Source organism: Arthrobotrys flagrans, assembly GCF_004000055.1.
Source record: "Arthrobotrys flagrans strain CBS H-5679 chromosome Unknown unitig_15, whole genome shotgun sequence".
NCBI classification, from domain to species: Eukaryota; Fungi; Ascomycota; class Orbiliomycetes; order Orbiliales; family Orbiliaceae; genus Arthrobotrys; species Arthrobotrys flagrans.
In genome coordinates, this window is record NW_027137545.1 from 2,926,588 (window position 1) to 2,944,329 (window position 17,742).

The 17,742-nt window shown below is 48.9% G+C and overlaps 9 protein-coding genes across 9 annotated transcripts; 4 read left to right on the forward strand and 5 right to left on the reverse strand.

Annotated features, from left to right (window-relative positions):
• Nucleotides 1-525: 525 nt before the first annotated feature.
• Nucleotides 526-1,689, reverse strand: DFL_000735 (uncharacterized protein; the record flags this gene model as incomplete). The annotated part of the gene is made up of 3 exons (XM_067636918.1): nucleotides 526-735; nucleotides 798-1,330; nucleotides 1,401-1,689. 3 exons carry the CDS (start codon nucleotides 1,687-1,689, stop codon nucleotides 526-528), a joined length of 1,032 nt encoding a protein of 343 aa, XP_067495286.1.
• Nucleotides 1,690-2,390: 701 nt separating this feature from the next.
• DFL_000736 (uncharacterized protein) lies at nucleotides 2,391-6,799 on the forward strand (the record flags this gene model as incomplete). Its single annotated transcript, XM_067636930.1, has 5 exons — nucleotides 2,391-2,454; nucleotides 2,532-3,060; nucleotides 3,153-4,040; nucleotides 4,094-5,895; nucleotides 5,955-6,799. The coding sequence occupies 5 exons, from the start codon at nucleotides 2,391-2,393 to the stop codon at nucleotides 6,797-6,799; spliced, it is 4,128 nt and encodes a 1,375-aa protein (XP_067495287.1).
• An 820-nt stretch (nucleotides 6,800-7,619) lies between these two features.
• Nucleotides 7,620-9,662, reverse strand: DFL_000737 (uncharacterized protein; the record flags this gene model as incomplete). Its single annotated transcript, XM_067636941.1, has 4 exons — nucleotides 7,620-8,612; nucleotides 8,687-9,435; nucleotides 9,500-9,584; nucleotides 9,660-9,662. 4 exons carry the CDS (start codon nucleotides 9,660-9,662, stop codon nucleotides 7,620-7,622), a joined length of 1,830 nt encoding a protein of 609 aa, XP_067495288.1.
• Nucleotides 9,663-10,255: 593 nt separating this feature from the next.
• On the forward strand, nucleotides 10,256-10,738 carry DFL_000738 (uncharacterized protein; the record flags this gene model as incomplete). The annotated part of the gene is made up of 4 exons (XM_067636953.1): nucleotides 10,256-10,367; nucleotides 10,462-10,502; nucleotides 10,586-10,638; nucleotides 10,708-10,738. 4 exons carry the CDS (start codon nucleotides 10,256-10,258, stop codon nucleotides 10,736-10,738), a joined length of 237 nt encoding a protein of 78 aa, XP_067495289.1.
• A 143-nt stretch (nucleotides 10,739-10,881) lies between these two features.
• On the forward strand, nucleotides 10,882-11,955 carry DFL_000739 (uncharacterized protein; the record flags this gene model as incomplete). Its single annotated transcript, XM_067636965.1, has 1 exon — nucleotides 10,882-11,955. One exon carries the CDS (start codon nucleotides 10,882-10,884, stop codon nucleotides 11,953-11,955), a length of 1,074 nt encoding a protein of 357 aa, XP_067495290.1.
• Nucleotides 11,956-12,090: 135 nt separating this feature from the next.
• On the reverse strand, nucleotides 12,091-12,833 carry DFL_000740 (uncharacterized protein; the record flags this gene model as incomplete). Its single annotated transcript, XM_067636977.1, has 4 exons — nucleotides 12,091-12,110; nucleotides 12,175-12,441; nucleotides 12,502-12,547; nucleotides 12,609-12,833. 4 exons carry the CDS (start codon nucleotides 12,831-12,833, stop codon nucleotides 12,091-12,093), a joined length of 558 nt encoding a protein of 185 aa, XP_067495291.1.
• Nucleotides 12,834-13,296: 463 nt separating this feature from the next.
• DFL_000741 (mitochondrial 54S ribosomal protein mL44) lies at nucleotides 13,297-15,011 on the reverse strand (the record flags this gene model as incomplete). Its single annotated transcript, XM_067636989.1, has 4 exons — nucleotides 13,297-14,393; nucleotides 14,488-14,628; nucleotides 14,705-14,734; nucleotides 15,002-15,011. The coding sequence occupies 4 exons, from the start codon at nucleotides 15,009-15,011 to the stop codon at nucleotides 13,297-13,299; spliced, it is 1,278 nt and encodes a 425-aa protein (XP_067495292.1).
• Nucleotides 15,012-15,120: 109 nt separating this feature from the next.
• Nucleotides 15,121-15,519, forward strand: DFL_000742 (uncharacterized protein; the record flags this gene model as incomplete). Its single annotated transcript, XM_067637000.1, has 3 exons — nucleotides 15,121-15,123; nucleotides 15,188-15,391; nucleotides 15,463-15,519. 3 exons carry the CDS (start codon nucleotides 15,121-15,123, stop codon nucleotides 15,517-15,519), a joined length of 264 nt encoding a protein of 87 aa, XP_067495293.1.
• A 400-nt stretch (nucleotides 15,520-15,919) lies between these two features.
• Nucleotides 15,920-17,328, reverse strand: DFL_000743 (uncharacterized protein; the record flags this gene model as incomplete). Its single annotated transcript, XM_067637011.1, has 3 exons — nucleotides 15,920-16,915; nucleotides 16,977-17,058; nucleotides 17,141-17,328. The coding sequence occupies 3 exons, from the start codon at nucleotides 17,326-17,328 to the stop codon at nucleotides 15,920-15,922; spliced, it is 1,266 nt and encodes a 421-aa protein (XP_067495294.1).
• Between the last annotated feature and the right edge of the window lie 414 nt (nucleotides 17,329-17,742).

A 17,742-nucleotide genomic window follows, 5' to 3' on the forward strand; every position in this document is an offset into this window, starting at 1 on the left:
GGATATAGAGAGTGAAGTCTCGTCCGGTGAGCTATATGGTAAGTCGAGAATTGCATGTCTTGGCTTTCTTGAGTCACGGCTGGACGAAGCTTTCCAATATACTGGCCCTCGCGTTCCTAGATCGAACAAGGCATAGAAATTCTCCATGTATATAGTTAGGTGCTTATTGGGCTGAATATACCCCTGCGTAAGTATAAAATATAGGAGGTAATATTCAACTTGCCGCGGGTCAGTAAGCTCTAGGATTTTGGCGTGCAGCTGCTATTATATGTGATGAATTTAGAAGTTAAGAGGATATCAGATGAGATAAGTTAGAAGTGTGTTCTGAGGAAGAAGAAAGAAAAAGGATAAGGGAACCTAGGCTTTATACTAGTCTAGAGGCAAGGCTTTATACTAGAATTTGAGCTTGCGGGAGAGTCTAGAATATGCTATGAAACCCGCAGCAGCACACGGCCCTGTAGATGACACTTTCTGTCTGCCAATATATTGTAGGCTCGTAGGCTTTTAGGCTCTAAGCGTGTTAGTTTAACTGGTATACTCTTTTATATTGACTCGTCCCATATATTCCCTCAGTCTTTCCTTTGCCTCTACTCCATTCCATAGTTCTATTCCCTCACGGTGCGATAACACCGGCATACCAATTTGCTCTATGGCAAATGAAGCTGCGACAGTAGCATATGCTGCGGCAAAGACGACATCCTTGGTTCTCACTAATCCTATTGCTAGGCCGCCAATCTATAATATTCACTGGTTAGCTTTGCGGTCATTACGGTAAGTAAGGGACCATGAACCCTTACGAAGCAATTTCCTCCTCCCGTCGGATCTACAACTTGTGCACTATGTTCGCCATCAAAATATGCAGGTAACCATTTCCTTCCCTCCTTGTATCTAATATAACAGCCGTCTTTCCCCGCTCTGACGATGATAGGTCCATTGCTGTCCGGCCCGATCCCGGAGAGATACCACTTTTCGGCATTGATCTCAATAGATTCCCTCTTCGCTTCGGATTCTGGTAGTCCGTAAAATCCTCCTAGTTCCGCAGCATTGGGGGAAACGACGGATGTCAACTTGAGAACTTCAAGGCAAGTAGAAAGTTCTGCTGGTGTACAGAAATCCGGGACCGGTTCCCAAAGCAGAATTGGCTCTTTGGAAGAACTCCTCAATGAAGAAAGCGAGTTGATAATGTCCCGGCACCGGCCTGGCGAGCATATCAAATGAAATGATAAGGAATTGATCAAAGGGGTATTAGCAAAATCATCGGGCGTCAGACGCAATCTCGGCGTAAGATACTTGAATGATCGGAAATCGGCGGGGCCATACGAGTTCCAGCCTAAATCGCTGGTCAGTTATATGCCATAAAATAGATGAATACATTTAGGACGTGGATACTGATTTTTTACCTCTCGTAGTTTTTCGTTCTGGCGTATTTCGTAAAATTAGACTGGTATCCCACCGCTCAAGCTCATGTTTAATCTCATCTGGAAAGTCGTTACCTACGTCTACAATCCAGCTAAGAGTTCTAGAGAGTTCGGGTGGTGGTGAGAAAAGACGAGCGCCGATTATACCAAACGTGCCGGCGCCACCAATGATATCGTCTACGACTCGTCCAGAAGCAGGGAAATGTATCTGGTCAATAATGAACATTCCCAACGTTACGAAGTGTATTGAAGGCTCCGACGTATCCGCCATGGTGAAATTCCTGGGATCGATAGTAACTATCGAAAGCACGTGTAGCACAATGCAATCGGAATGGGTTCCGAACTTAAAAACGATATCAAGAATGGGTCACGAGACTAAACGATATCTTCTTGATGCAGCTGCACAGTTTTGGGTGAGTGTTTTTTTGTGTTGCGAGAGGCGTCGATGTGTTGGTAACCATCCGATCTGGCGATAGCAACAGAGCGGCAGTGTTTATATGTACACAAAGATGCGGCATAACGACAGAGGCGCAGCCCAGAAAGCCCCCAACGGCTTTGTTCCAACCTCCAATTCCCTCTTCATCACCATCGACGCCCCTCATCTTGCGACTTCACTCTGAATCACCCAAATTAAACTATCACGGCTCTATCTCCAACTTCATCTTGCTGAACTCGAATGTGAGTATATGTTTCACCTAGGCAGGCATGGTGTTTATATGATTTCGCGCATTGCATTGACCCTGGCCACTCGCTTTAGCCCGCATATCTTTGCAGCCACTCCATCCAATCGATTCGCACCTTAATTTTACCTCCTCCTCCACTTCTCATCGACATCATCTCCTGATCCCACCATTCCCTATTTCTCCCTTCGGACACCAAAAATCTATCCTTAGGCCGCCAAAACTCGACGACGACAGTCGCCCCGACTTCCCACTGCTTATCACGTAGTGGTAGCAGCTGATATCAGTCATCATGGGTGAAAACCTCGGCGAGGATGAAGCGAATACGCTTCTGACTCTCATCCGCTCCAACAGAGGTACGCGACCAACCGGACCTCGGACCAGCCTTCGATTGAAACCTTTTACTGATTCCATTTTCGGTGACCCCTTATAGACGACGCCCTCAAAGTCGACCATCTTGTTCAGGCAAAACAAAAGATCAAGCACTATGGCATCGATGCAAATGCCACCGAACCCACCTTTTCCGCCGTTCGCATCGGCATGTCCCAGGCATCCAATATGATTTTATTCCAACACTCTCTCAGCTGCCTCGGATATCTGGTTAAACGGTGTCGGGCTAACGATGCCACCCTTCTGAAACGTCTGTCCATCGACCTCCTCCCGCTTCTCTTGGACAAGATGGGCGATGCGAAAGAGCGTATTCGGGAAATGGCACTTTCCCCGGTTGTTGATATATGGACTGTCGCGTCCGTTGAGACCGAGAGGATCATCCGTGAAACGGGCCTGACAAGCAAGAATGCCAGACTTAAGGAGTCCAGCTTGGAATGGTTGGTTAGAGTGCATGCCTTGTATGGCGGGCAGCTCTCAATCAAGCCATATACCAGTCTACTCGTTAGGTTACTCGAGGATGCGAGTGACGGAGTAAGAGAAAAAGCGAAACACGTTGTCGTGGATTTGTTCAAGTGAGTTTGTTCACGAAAGGCGTGCGATACATGTTTCGCAACTCTAAGTTTATGACGTCGTTTGAATGGGAACTGATTTCTGTGAACCTTAGATCCGCTTCAGGTCCAGCAAAAGCCGATTTACAAAAGTCGATTACTGAGCATCAAGTTCGCAAAACCATTGCAACGTACATCATCGAAAACATCAGCGGCCCCGACATGAGAAGTTCTGTTAAGACTGAAAAAGACAAGTCCAAAGATGAGAAGCCGGCACGGCCGGCCGCCAAAAGTGCCTTTCTCAACTCCATTGCGGGTGTTGCCATGGATGAGATGAAGCCAGCATACGCCAATACTGGCCGAGAACTTGAGAATGAACTAAATGGCATGTTAGCGGACCTCTCAGGCAAAGAAACGGAACAAAATTGGGCAGCACGAGAGAAACATGTTACCAGAATTCGGGAACTCCTAAGGGGGAACGCCCCCGCTGACCATCCTGCCATATTTTCCGCTGGGATAAAGACACTGTGCGATGGGCTTGTCAACGTGGCTAAATCGCTTCGAACAACCGTTGCAACAAAAGGCTGTCAGTGCGTGAAGGACCTATTTCTAGTCTTGGGACCTGGAATGGACCCAACTGTCGACATAATCCTGCCGAACATGATCAAATTGTGCGGTGGTACGAAGAAAATCACTGCGGAAGCCGCAAATGTCGCATGCGCAGTCATATTCGCAAAGACTTCTTATCACCATAAGATTCCGAATTATCTCTACGGTGCCTGCACGGACAAGAATATCCAGCCTAGACTATATGCGACATTGTGGTTTAAGGTCCTAGTCGAAGCCCATGCGCATGAAAAGTATATCCTTGACCATGGAGACGGTATTAAAAAGCTCGAAGACGGGTTGAAGAAGGTATTAGTAGATTCGAACCCAACTGTCCGAGAGAGTGGGCGTGCGGCCTTCTGGATCTACTTCGACCTCTTCCCCGATCGCGCCACTGTGTAAGTTCACATCGCGTTGGTTTTGTCTTGGAAAGTTACTAAGATGAAAATAGTATTTTAGAAGCTCAAGATGCAAACACACGCAAATTGCTTGACAAGGACAACCCAAACGGCAGCTCCGGCGCCAGTGCTGCCGCAAGTTCCAGTGCTGGTCCTTCGTCCCGACCAGGAACTACCCGTGGCGGCACATCGGCTACAGCTCGACCTTCGATCAAGGAGCAAATCGCTGCACGCCGCAAAGAGGCCGCTGCTGCCGCCCAAGCAAAACAAGCACCAAAGCTTGAACCCGCTCATTCTTTTTCCGGACCCCAGAGCGCCGGCTCATCCTCGTCTGCCCAAACTGCAACAGAAAAGTCCGGTATATCTTCCGCCCCTGTCCGCCCTAGTCGCCCCATGCGACCTAAATCCCAGCTCTCAATTCGCGTTGACGAAGCAAAGAGGCCAGCATCATCAAGTAGTAATGGAGATTCTGCTAATGCTATTGAAAGAACGTTGGAAAGAATGAACGGCAATCGAGCAATGAGCCCTTCCTCGTCAGCCCGGTCTGGTTTCTCGCCTTCTGCCTCGAGCTATAAAAAATCATCTGCTACCTCCCCACCAGGCTCAACAAGAGTTATCCGAACAACCGTTCGAGCAAGCCCTCTCAGCTCCCGAAAATTGACAATTCTAGAGCAGCTATCCCATGCAGACCACAAAGTTCGTTTGGAGGGAATAGTTGTCTTAGGCTGTGCCCTAGCCGGTCGTACGCCGCCTAACTATGAGAAGAAACCACCCGTACCCACCAGCGATCAGCTTGCCCCGGCTCTTCAGAAACTTTTAAATGATCCCCATACTGAAGTCGTCGAGAGTGTTCTTGCGCCCGAGGTCCTTCCTGAGCTCGTCAGGTTCGTCGGTTACGACCAAATAGTCCCGCGCGTACTGCTTCTTAACGAAGTCGACGAAACGGAACACCCAAGGCCATATCCAACGAAAAGCCTCGCATCTCTCAAAGAACTTCTTACACCCGCCGAATCCGCAGAACTTTTGTTCAAGGTTATCACGAGTATGGGCTCTGGTGGCGCTATGTCACGGAAGATGCTCCCGGGCGCCATGTCTTTTACCTCTGTCCAGAGGAAACGTATCCTACACGGGGCTCTTGAATGGATGAATACCCTTGTTGGTGGCGACAAAATCAAGCCTAATGATTATTTGGACCAACCAGACACCTACAAGCTTCTTATCAATAGGCTAGTTCCAATGGTTCCGTCCACGAAACAACCAAACTTCACCCCCCTCACGAATATACTCAAGAATATTAAAAAGAGAAACCCTGTAGTCTTCGACCGGATTCTCGCAACTTTTGACCCTGCTATACAACGAGATCTAAAGAAGGCTTGGGGAATGAAGGATGAAAGCGAGGGTGCCTCAAAGATTGAAGAGGAAGTCGCGCACGTTGAAAAAGTCCTCGGGATAATACCCTCTGTCAACGAAATGCCGCCTCCACCGCGACCCAATCGTAGCATTGATATCCCAGACGTTTCGCAGAAAACCGACTTCATAACCGAGGATGAAGAATTAACCATGATCAACCCAATGAGTGCCCTCGCCAACCTAAACATCGTCCCTTCTACTGCATCGTCGGCCGCGCCTGCCGCCACAGAAACCAGAACATCGTCCAGCGGAAGTCTTGATATCCCAGATTTCTTATCAACGACCAAAAAGAGTACTACAAATGGGCTTAGTTCTACAAACAGCAAGGACAAAGATTTGATTCAGGTCTACCAAGATCCCACCCCATCAAAACCAGGCGTCAACGTGACAAGGTCTCCGGAGCCACTCGCCAATATCACGAATAGTGTGCGTCCGAGACAAAAGAGTACGACTTCCCACCTCCATTTGCAGAAAACTAGAATATAATTAACAATATTCTCTTAGATTTCGGAGCCTCCACGACGGCTGGCAAGACACCTGAACAGCAACTTCAGAGCCTCCAGAATTATCTTCGCAAATTGAAGGACGGGGACATCGATTCCCATGGCCTTCGAAGGTTGTGTGCTATCGTCAGAGACAACCCGGCTAAGAGGGAGCAACAAGAGAACAAAGATGCGATTGACTTCTGGGCTGGCGGGCAAACTTTTGAGGAAATGCTCGACTCTCTCCTCGAATTCTTAGGTGAGCCGTTTACCGGGGGCTCGACCAAAACCGCCGAAGAACTCGCCGACGTTCGTACACAAGGAGTTCAACTACTCCGACTTTTGATGAATAAGGCTACGCCGTACTTCACAGGACGAGAACACAGTGTTTTCCCAGTCGCATTCAAGCTTCGAGGGGAATACCCGACCCAAAGCCCCGTCAGCACCAACATCGATGACACGGTTGAGGATTATGTGAAGGGTGTTGCGGATTCCGGGATCGCTTTACCAACTATTACTAGTTTCTTGATGATGACGACACCGGACGCTGCTGAAGGGGGTGGGAAGAAGAAAGTGGGGTCCAACGTCCTCGCTCTGAAAACGTTGGCGGCATTTGTCAAAGACAGCGATGAAGAGGATCTCGAGAGTCAGTGGGCTGCTATTGGAGCTATCGCGAAGAAATATATGGAAGATGAAGATCCAGAGGTAAGGAGGGCTGTCGTTGAAGTTTGCGTTGGGGTCAGGAAGGGGTTTGTTAAGAATAGAGATGTTGAGGAAGGAGAGGCGAGGCTATGGAAGGAGTGTTTGGAAGGGTTGACGGAGGGTCAGAAGAACCTTTTAACTTACTACTTTGCGCGGAATAATTGAGGGGCAACTTTGAGATTGACGAAACTGTACGGCCTTGGTTACCAATGGGGAGGGGTGAATACGAAGATACGATGCAAATGTGAGAGAGAGGTATTGGGCAGGTTCTCTAAGTGATCCTGGCCACAGAAATAACGATGTTAATAAAAGCTTGGTTCCCTTTCCCACCCGCATTTATTTATTGGATCCAGCTTGTTTTTTTTTTTTTGTTTTTTCTTCTACTTTTTCCATTGGGCATTCTTGGACCGTTTTCCTTTTCGTTCTGAATTATCTGTTTTTTAATTGGCTTTAACATGATGCTTGCATAACAGCCCCTTTGCAACATGGCATGCATGGAGGAGTGGTGTCTCGGGGTAGTGGACAGCCTTTTTTGTTTTCCCTTTAACTTTTTTTGGATGGATGGATTTGTAGAGGCTTTAGACAGAGTACGATTTGGCTTTGCTGAAGTCCAATCCTTTGTTTCTTTTCTTTCTTGTTATTTTGGAATAATATTACTTTTTAATTAAATGGGAACGTTACATAATGTGCCGGAGTATATATAGATAACAAGGTGATATATACTGTATATGTTATGTACCCCAAATAGCAGCGGAAGGATATGGTATAAAACCACCGATGCCGGTACGGAGCAAAAGACAATACATTAGAAAAAACAGAGCTTTAACAGCAAACCATCTAGGTATTTCAACGACCAACCCACCGAACGCCCCTAAAGCACGCCCGCTCACACCCCCATTCTAATGCCCATCGACATCTCAAAACTAAGAAAAAGCATAATGGTGACCTACACGCTATGCATCCGCTACAGTACTAACCCACAAACTCAACTCGCCATTTCCTTCGGCTCGGCCTGTACGAGTCTCCCAACCTTAAGACCCAACTTCGCATCCCCCTCCGGTTCTGTGGATACGAGTACTTCGCCGTTACCGGTTGATGCCGTAATTACCCTCGAAGGGCCTTCGGGTTTTTGCGTAATAGCCTCTTCTATGGTACTTTCTGCTGATGGGCCCGGATCCGAGTGTGCTACGATTACCGTCTGTTTTGGTGGATTTCTTTCTTGGGATGGTTGTGGAGGTGGGGTGGTGGTTATTGTCGGTACGGTGGAGGTTGAAGGATGGTTTTTGTGGGTGGATCGCTGAATACCCTGTCCATTTTCCGTAGGTGTTTGTTGAAGATCAGTGTTCGCAGGTTCATGATTCGTGGTTGTACTAGTCGAAGAATCGCTTGTTGTCCAATTCGCGGTTGAAGGCGAATATATCGAATCTTCTCCCGATCTTGTTAAAGACCTATTCGTCCCCGCCGTACTAGCCGACCCGGGTTTTGCAGCTGTGATGGAGACGGAATCGCTCGGCCTTAGCGATTCGGTATCTGTTTCCGATTCATCGCCTCTATACTCCCTCTCCGCATCTTCTTTATCCTTCATCACCAAATTCTCCATACTGTTCGTCAAACTCCCCGGTCTCGAAGCCGACAACAACCCCCCCGAAGAAGAAGTATCATCATCTTTATCAATAGGTACGAGTCCCAAATCCCTATTACTCAACGGATCCATCTGTTCCGTTTCCCCTCTGTTTTCCATGGCTTTATGAGTTCCAGTCACCGGTTCTCCGGGTCCGGGTTCTCCGATTGTGTGGGATTCAAGATCTTCGACTACTTTCCAGACTATTTGGATTTTGTCAAAGATGCGGATTCCCTTTTTTAGGGTGCCTTTTAGGCCGTCCATTTTTTCCCAGTCTTGGGTGAAGACGCCGGAGGTTGTGGTGGGGCCGGAGCCTTCGAAGTAGCAGTTGAACCAGCAGTGAGCTAGGGCGGAGACCTATTCCGAATTTTTTTTTTCACTATTAGTATGCATAACAACGAATGGTAGTGGGGAGGGAAGGGGGGTAATACAAAAGTCCACCCAGCAGCAGCTCTGGTCCTCTTCTCAAGATCGATACAAACATCATTCGTCGGCAGTACAACCCTATTTTTTGGTTTATATATGACCATCTGACTATTATTCTCCTCGTCCGCATCAACCAATACCTTTTCACCCTTCGTAAAGCTGTGAAAGTTCTTTATCGTCTTCCCTTCATCCACGTACCCCAATATCGCGATCTTTACGTTCTCCCGAAGTCCCCATATGTGCACCTCCATAATCTCCACCGATCTTTCGACATATATTTTCGAGAATTCGGATACCCATCTTGCCACATAATCCACGTATCTTAATTGCGAAGGAATAGAAACCCCAGCACCAAACTGCGGCCTCATCCTCTTCTTCGTAAACCTCTCGAGCGCATCTTCCTTCCTCCACCCTTCCTCCGAAATCAAATAAGAACAGGTGACCGTCCCCGTCCTCCCTTTCCCCGCTTTACAATGTACCACGGCAACCTTCTCCGGCCCCTGTTTCAAATGATTCCTCATCGATGCCATAATATTTGGGATCAAAGCGAACGGCGGGGGGTGGTGGTCAGGCCAGGGGGAATGGAAGACTCGGTTGTGAAATGCGGAGTCGTCGTATCCCGTGCCTTCGGCGCGGAATTCCCAGACCGCCCAGTTTGCGGCGTGTTCTTTTTCGAGGAATTCGACGACTTTGGAGAGGGGGTTGCGGTAGTAGAGTTTTGCGCCGGAGGCGGCGGGCATGGACATTGCTATTACTGTAATATGAACCCGACGGCGATCAATACACGTTGTGGGATCTTGGGAGGGATAGAGACGTACTGTTATCGGTGACATAGACGAGGTCGAGACCGGTCTCCGGGTGCTTTATTCTAGGACCGGCGACGATTTGACGGAGTATTTGGGCCTTTTTTTTTACAAGGACGTCAGTATATATAAATCCACAGAGAAGGCAATAGTAGTATGTTAGGTAGGCACTTACCATGATGTCGAGAATATAATTGAAAACCCGGGCAGCGATGGAATAGACAGTCTTGAGCATGGGAATAAAAAAGGAGTGGGTTAGTTACCCCCGTCTTATATACAAGGTCCTCAACTCAACTAAAGATCCAAAGCGACCGTGAGTAAGGTTGTAGTGCTGCCGACGAATGTTGCAAGTTGAACTAGCGCTCCGAAGCTGGGAGGAAGCGGCGACCGAAAGATAGCTTACGCAGATAATCCTCAGCAGCTTATAATATAAGCATGCACTTCGCCGCAAAAACACAAGATGACGACCTCAGGTGATATTCAAAAGCAATGGATGAGGGATGTCGAAAGAAAGGAAGGGAAGTCGTTCAATCTGAAACACGAATTCTATAGAATTGAAAGTGTGGGTTTTGTTCAGCTTGAAAGAGAGACAGAATGGGATGAAAGAAAGCCACCGCCACAATTTGTTTGTCCGAGGAAGCGAACGTGCTTGACGTCACCGCGACCGTGTGCACCGCCACCACCGCCACAATACGACCAGAGACATCGTCGGTGGTAAGGTTGACAACAGCAATCCGTAGAAACACGAGCCGACGATAGCCATGATGAACAATGTTGGCGTCGACGGGACTTTGCAGTTCCGCATCTGTCAGCTTGCGGCATGTACACGCGTTGTATTCCGTTCCAAGTCAATTACAAGGGTTTATCCTTCGCTCGCTCGATCGTAAGTTTCCGCAATCGTGCATACGTGCTAGACGATAAACGGTTCAACCAAGACCATGTCGACCAAGCTGGTGGACCGAGGCTGACCACCGAAGGATCTGAAAAGGTCAACCGGGATGCAGACAATGCAATGGAGGTATGCGGTTTTATTTCTCTGCATTCTTCGTTCGATATCCATGTAACACGGACGTGGACGTGCATCGGTGATATTATATCAAGCGCATGCCAGCTTCACCAAAGATAGCCGGACAGATATCATATATAGATAACTCGTAAGTTTTCATGTACTTGGGTATATCCTAAAGTGTCGCTAACAAAACGTGCTTCCTACCCCCGTCAAGTCGACAGTTCATCCAGCCTCATGAACAATGACCATATCCTCCATCTTCCACCCCCGGCCCCCCGCCTCCCACGGCCTCTGGGGTCCCCCGACCTCCTCCGTAAACTGGTGTGAACCGGACTACCTCATAACCTTCTTTGTCGCCGAATTCTTCAACTCCCTCAGCTCCCTATTCATGGTCCTCTTCGGCCTCCTAGGCCAATACTCCCTCTCCCATCTTTCCCAAAACGTAAACCGCACGCCCAAACCCCGTCGCGAAGACCCGGAGATCTATGATCCTTTACAGGAAAACCCGGGGTTGATAGGGATAAACAGGATATGGCTTACCTGGTTCGCTTTGCAAATCGTCGGATGGGGGTCCGTGGCGTTTCATGGGAGTTTACAATGGTGGAGCCAGGCGTTCGATGAGGTGCCTATGGTTTGGACCGCCATATTACATTTGTCCACCGGTCTCGTGGGGAGATACGATCCTTTCCCTCTCGCCGGTTCGTCAAAAAATACCGAATCGATATCGAAATCAATGGGATGGGTCGCAAACTATTTGGTACCCTCGCTACGGCGTACTGGTCGTGGAGAAGCGTATACACCGATTATTTCAACCACGTTTTTGGTACACGCGGTTACATGCAGTTTGTTGGTCACTTTATTCCGGGGGCCGAGTCAATTCCTTGTTTTTCATATCCTTTTCGGATCGGTGGAGTTGGCTGGGTTCTTTTTAACCTACACAATCTCACAGGAGGCTTCGGACCCTTCCCACCCCCGCGGCATCGGCTACATAAAAGACTGTCACTCAGAAGCGGTCTATAAATCTTTATTACAACGCCACCAAACCTCCGTCAAAAAGCTTCACAAACGAGGGCTTTGGTTCTACATCACCGCGATAGCAATCTGGAGTACCGACCTAAACTTCTGCTCCTACATCAGTCAGATCCCCTTCCCCTACCCCTCCTTCACCCCCCACGGCCTCGAATGGGCATACGCAACATTCAACCCTCAGGGACACGCGTGGTGGCATTTACTCGTCAGCATTGGGTTTTATCACCTCGGTGTGCTGGTTACGTACGATCGCATGCTGGCGGGGTATAGGACTTTTTGGGAAGGGGTGGAGAGGAAGGAACCCGGGTGTTTGGAGTTGTTGGGGGAGGAGAGGGTGATGGGGAGGGCGGTGGGACAGAAGGGGGATGTGCCGGTTGTGGAGTGGGTGTACGGATGGGTGCCTGTGGTTGCGATGTGGAGGCCTCATAGGTGAGGTTCGGAAGATCGTTATAGAATATATATCGTACATAGTTCGTATTATAATACCAAGTCACGCGGCGGTTCCAATCTACTCTGCTTCATGATTCCCATCCTAACCCCTCCCATCCATATCGATACCGCCCCTCACCTAATACGTCGGCGCACCAGCTACCCATCCACAATCGGTCAGCCCCCTCCGCTCAATAAAATCGAATCAAACAATAAAACCTACTGTTCTTAGCCCAATCGATCCAACTCCCCTCGTAGCTCTTGACCTTCCCGTACCCCGCCTCCCTCGCAATCCTAGCCGCCGAATTCCCCCTGATCCCCGCTTTGCAACTAAACACCAACTCCGTATCTTCCGAGGGTTTTTCGATACCGAATCTATCTTCGAAGGAATCCGGCGGTAGGAACCATGCGTCCGGGGCGGTGCTGAAGGGGATGTTGATACTATTCGGGATTATTCCGGATTTCTGGAGCTCGTGGGGTTCGCGGACGTCTATAAAAAAAAAGCACGGGGTTTAGTAATTTTAAGAAATAAAGATCGGGGATGTCATACCGACGATTAACCGTCCATCCTCCGGGTTATCAGATAACTTTTTAACCTGCACGATCCCAAAACGCCATCAACTCAATCCCAAGCCTGGATCCGATACCACCACTCACCTCCTCGAAAGTAACAACCTCAACAGTCCCAGCCCCATCCGCCTGTTTAATATACCTCCTCACCCCCACCCTTCGCACAACGGCAACATTCGTCGCACGAACCGGTGGTCTATAACCCGATAACCCCCGCCGAGCCGTAGCCGTAGTATAGGTACATAACCTTACAGCAATCGTTCGCGACGGTCCGGTGATGATGGATCGAGAGAGTGGGCGGAGTGGGAGCATTGTAGTATTCTTTGTATCAAACCCCCGGGGGGTTATGATCGCAAGACGAATCGATGGAGGGAGTAAATCTAAGGGATACGGAGAATGTAAACTGTTTTTTATATTTCAAAGGCGCAGATAATGCGCAGCTGAGAAACATTCGACCTTGAGTTCGTTGGAATTATGAAGTCATGCAACACAGGTTAGGCCGTGGTTTAGCTATAGAAAAGAAATTACACACACAGATGGATCTTTGGAAAAAAAAGCGCAAATATGTACATTGCAAGATACAAAAAATAGTCCGAGATGGACCATTTCCGCGCAGCAAAAGCAGCTGGTAGATATGCACTTCAGTAGGAGTGCGTGTATAACGCTACCGTTTTATGCAGACGAAAAAATGTACAAGTTCCCGGCACAGCCTGCGACGACACTGCACCGTAAACTACTCTCTTCTACCCGATGATATCCTTTTCCTAATAGTTGTTTACGAAACGATATCACCGACATCGATGACCGCCGGCGTAAACGGCAAGTCAGGTTTCCCATCCGTCTTGCTCGGCAAATCCGCCGCAGAAACCGGACTGTACAGATACCACCCCTTCAGAGCACTGATGGCAGCCTTGATCTTTGCCTCGGGCAAACTGCTCCCCTGCCCCTCCCCCAACTTTTCTTCACCCGAATAAACCCCCACGATAAACACCGCATGTCTAGAATACCTCCCCGTTTCCTTCTCCAATCTGGCGATTGGCTGTTGAAACCCTTCTCTAACACATAACCTCGATAGCTCTCTCGTCGGCTGCTCGAATTGGAACAGTTTGTCTATATCCAGTTTTCTGCTTAGCACGTGAGCATGCACGAATTCCTTCGTAGGCGGTAATCCACCGCTGTGGAGATATACTCCGGCAACCGTGGCCCTCACAAAACTAGCCATGGCGAGTTCAAGCGTCGTAGCATCCTGTCCGGGTCTCTGAGCCTCCCTAGCAGCTTTCATCTCCGGCGTTTCAGCCTCGAGTAGCTTATCCACAGACGGGTTATTCTCAAAGTTCGGTACCATATTATTCCGTTTCCGTGGGATATTAAACCCAACACCACCCTTGATTTTATACAACGGCGTCCCCGGCGCAACTCTATTAAACTGCAGTAACCCGGGGTCAACGGTCTCCCCCGGCGCGAATGCAGCTTCGACACCCCACCCCGTACCAACCGCTGCGAGGGCTCTGGGACCTATATACCCGTTCATAGCTGTCTTGAGGATCTCGTAGGGGAGTCGGGGGTAATGAACCATGAGATATTCGGAAGTGTAGTAGCCTAACAGAACATTTCCGAGATTCGAGAGACCGTCGTTGTTGAGATGGTGTTCGGGTTCGGCGGTGGGGTCTATCAGGGCCCGGCCGAGGGTTGTGAGGGGGTATTTGTTCGGGAGGTCGAGACGGCCGTGGAGGGCGGCGAGTTTTGCGGATTGTGTAGGTAGGAGGTTTGGAATGACGGAGAGGGGGGAGCTTGTAGAGAAGGGTCGGGAGGACCGATGTTTTGATGATGATGGGCGGATGGTGGGTATCGATGACGGACGACTAGGAGAGACTGAAGATGATAATGATGATGATGAGGAGGAAGAGGAGGAGGTAGAGAAAGATGAAGACAGAAGGTCGTTAAGACGGATTGGGTTGCCGCAGACGCATCGTCGAGGGACGGCGAGGGAGTCCCATGTCGACCGCGAGACTCTTCTCATCGGTTATTTGTGAGGAAGCTCCAACGGATACAATTAATGAATGACTGACAACGATGTCCCTTTCGCTGACGATTACGCTTGACCTCCCTGTATTGTATATCAATTGAGTCAGTATAAGCTTATATAGGGTCGAATCGAAGCTGTGATATCGATGATATAGTACCTATATATGTGAAGCCAGTTTCATCCGTCACTGCAATTGCACAGAAAAAAGGCACCTCGTCAGTTCATCAGACGGCCAGTCTTGTACGACAATTTTCAGCGACAGGGAAAGTGGAGAGTCGTGAGAATATGCCGGCACCAGTCGACGGGTTTCCGTATATCCGATGGAGGGGGTGGTCGAAGTTTGAGGTTGAGAAGTTCAATTTTGTGTCAAGTGCATTTTTTTTCGCTGCCAAAAAACCCAACACGGCGCCTTTCCCTTTCCGTCCCAGTTTCTGATCCCTGCGCACGATCAGACCGGACGACATCCGCGCGATTGGCTGACAAGACCTCCGGTCAATTGATATCACCAGCTTCACCACCACCTCTCCAATCCATCCCCCAAAACACCAATAACCCACCCATACCTCTCTCGCAATGGTATTCCGTACCCCCCGGAACCCCCGATAAACATGGTCCCCTTCATTAACGTATGAAATTATAGGGCGGCGGCGGCAAAATCCCCTACCCAAAACACGTCTGGTCCCCCGCCGGCGGGTGGTACGGCCAACCGAAAAACTGGCGAGCAAACACCCTCACGATGGGTGCCCTAGTCCTCGGCATATGCACCATGGTATTTCACACCAGTTCCAGAATCGAGCATCGGGAGCTTATGCCCGAGAAGGGGAGGTTTTTTCCCAGTCGTTGGGTAGGTTTTTTTCATGTTTTCCGGGAGGATGCTGTGGGGTTGCGGTACTAATTGAGTCTGGGAATCGATAGTGGTCGAGGGAGATTAGAGAACATGAGGCGAATCAGAGGGCGAGGGAGGCGTCGTGAATGGAGGCGGGCAATTGGTTATCCAATTGGCCGAACAAGAGGGTCGGATGGTATTGTTAAGATCATGCCTGGGAGAAGACTATCCAGTCATGCGATATGTGTATATATTCGTACATCAATTAAAACTTTGTTAAGCAGCGGTGGTGGTACTGGTATCAAACGAAGATTGAGGATTCTACCATGTCTCCGGACTATATCGAGGATTATCGCAATGTATATCTATAGTACATGGTTCGATCGTAACGCCTTAAACTCCAGTGATCATTTATCTCGTAACCTATCCAACTTTCCAGAAATGCCAATTCAAAATCGTCGAAGCGTCAGTGATAATCGGTTTACACCCGTCCGATAAACAACTTGGACTTTAACTGTGTCTCACCGCCGGGCCCTCAACCTGTGATTATAGCTCCCCCCTCTCAACCGCCTTATTGATAGCCTTCCACTCCTCATCCTCCCTCCTCTTACTCAACGTAAACCTCACGCTTCCATGCAAACTCCTATCCGTCAACTGCTGCCCCTTAGCCCCACCCCTGATCTTATCCCCGGCCGTAACCACAACCTCCTCTTCCCCATCCCTCTCCCTCCCCCTCTCCCTCTCACCCCTCCCGTTAACATTCCCGTTAGAATTATCACCGTACGAACTTCCATACCCGTACCCTCCCGGCGTCACCGGACTAGCCGGCAACAATCCCGCCGCAACATTATTATTATTCGGCAAAATCCCCTCGTTCTTCGCTTCACGGTTCAATTCAATCCTAACCCTTATAAACGCATCCGCTCCATTTCTGGGTCCGACGAAGGTATGGTGTAAATGATCCGTATATAAATCCAATATATCATGACAAGTCTCCAATACCGCCGCGAAGGTTGTTTTCCATTTATCATAAACGATTTGTACAGTTGGTCCTGTTGATGGTGTGAAATTCCCCGGCGAGGTAGTGGTTGACGGATCGATCGGTGAATTCGTAGCCGATGAGGGGGTGGTAGTATTTAACTGCGTAACCCCCAACCTAATCCCCTTTAGTCTCGCTGCAATAATCAACGCCGCCAACGCCAATTCCTGCGGGGTAGCCTTCAAACACGCCAATGTTTTATGAGCATCAAGAGCAATCAACCAAGCCAACGCCGTTATAGCCTTGGAAATATTATAATATTTCGAGAATTTTATCAAAAATGGTTGGTGATGTCGCGTTCGGAAGTCGAAACTACAGGCTTCGAGGATTTGGCGTTCTATACCGATTATTCGGCGGTGTTGGTCTTCGAGAAGCGGGGAGTCGGAGTTTAGAGGTTCGTCGGTGGTGTAGCGGATGTTGTAGGCTACGGCTTGGATTTCGAGGGATTTTTTGAGGGTGTCTTCGAATTTGGAGGCGGTGAAGAGGGAGGCCAGGCCGACATCCTAGCTTCTAACTTAGTACTTGTCCGCATTTAGAGGCGATGGGGTTCTGTAGGCTGCTTACGGCAATATTATAATCGATGTCGGGATAGTACAGCCTCACTCGATGATACAATGCCATCGCCGTACACCGCGTTCGATTCGGACTAGTTATCATCAACCCATTAGCCCACCATCCTCATCCCCAACCGCCAAATAACCCCAGCAGGGCAGGGGGAAAAAACATACAACCCCAAAACATCAGACACCGCCCAAACCATATTAAACACATGAATAGCACCCTGCTGATCTCTCGACTGCGTCAACACCCGGTTGGGTTTTAAATCCGTAATCATCTGTTCGTTCAGATACGGTCGAGAGCGTTGGAGGACCCGAGGTCGGGGTTCTATGCTTTCGTCGTCGCTGGCTGGTGCCATTGTGGGTTTTTGATGTCGGGCGATTAGAGGAATCCGTGGGGTGTGTGGATCTTGAGATGGATGGGTGGTGAGGAGGTGGAAAGTGATGAGAGTTGAAAGAAGTTAGATACCTCGGCGTCAATCGGAGATCATAACGTTAACTTGGACTGTGAGTATCGTGCGATAAGAAATGGTCGTGATGGGGGTGTAGAGGACTTGTAGATGCTATGGATTGTCGCGGCAGGATAGGAAAGTGTGAAGATGGTCTTTGCCCGAGACTGCATAGTTATCGTTAGCACTTATTCGAACTCGGATATATTTGGAGATCTCACTATTACGATATGGCGATTCATATAAGTACTTATATAGCAATATACGCAGTGGAAGTTGACTGGTGAAGCTCTGGTTGGTAAGTCGAGGAAAAAGGATGATAGT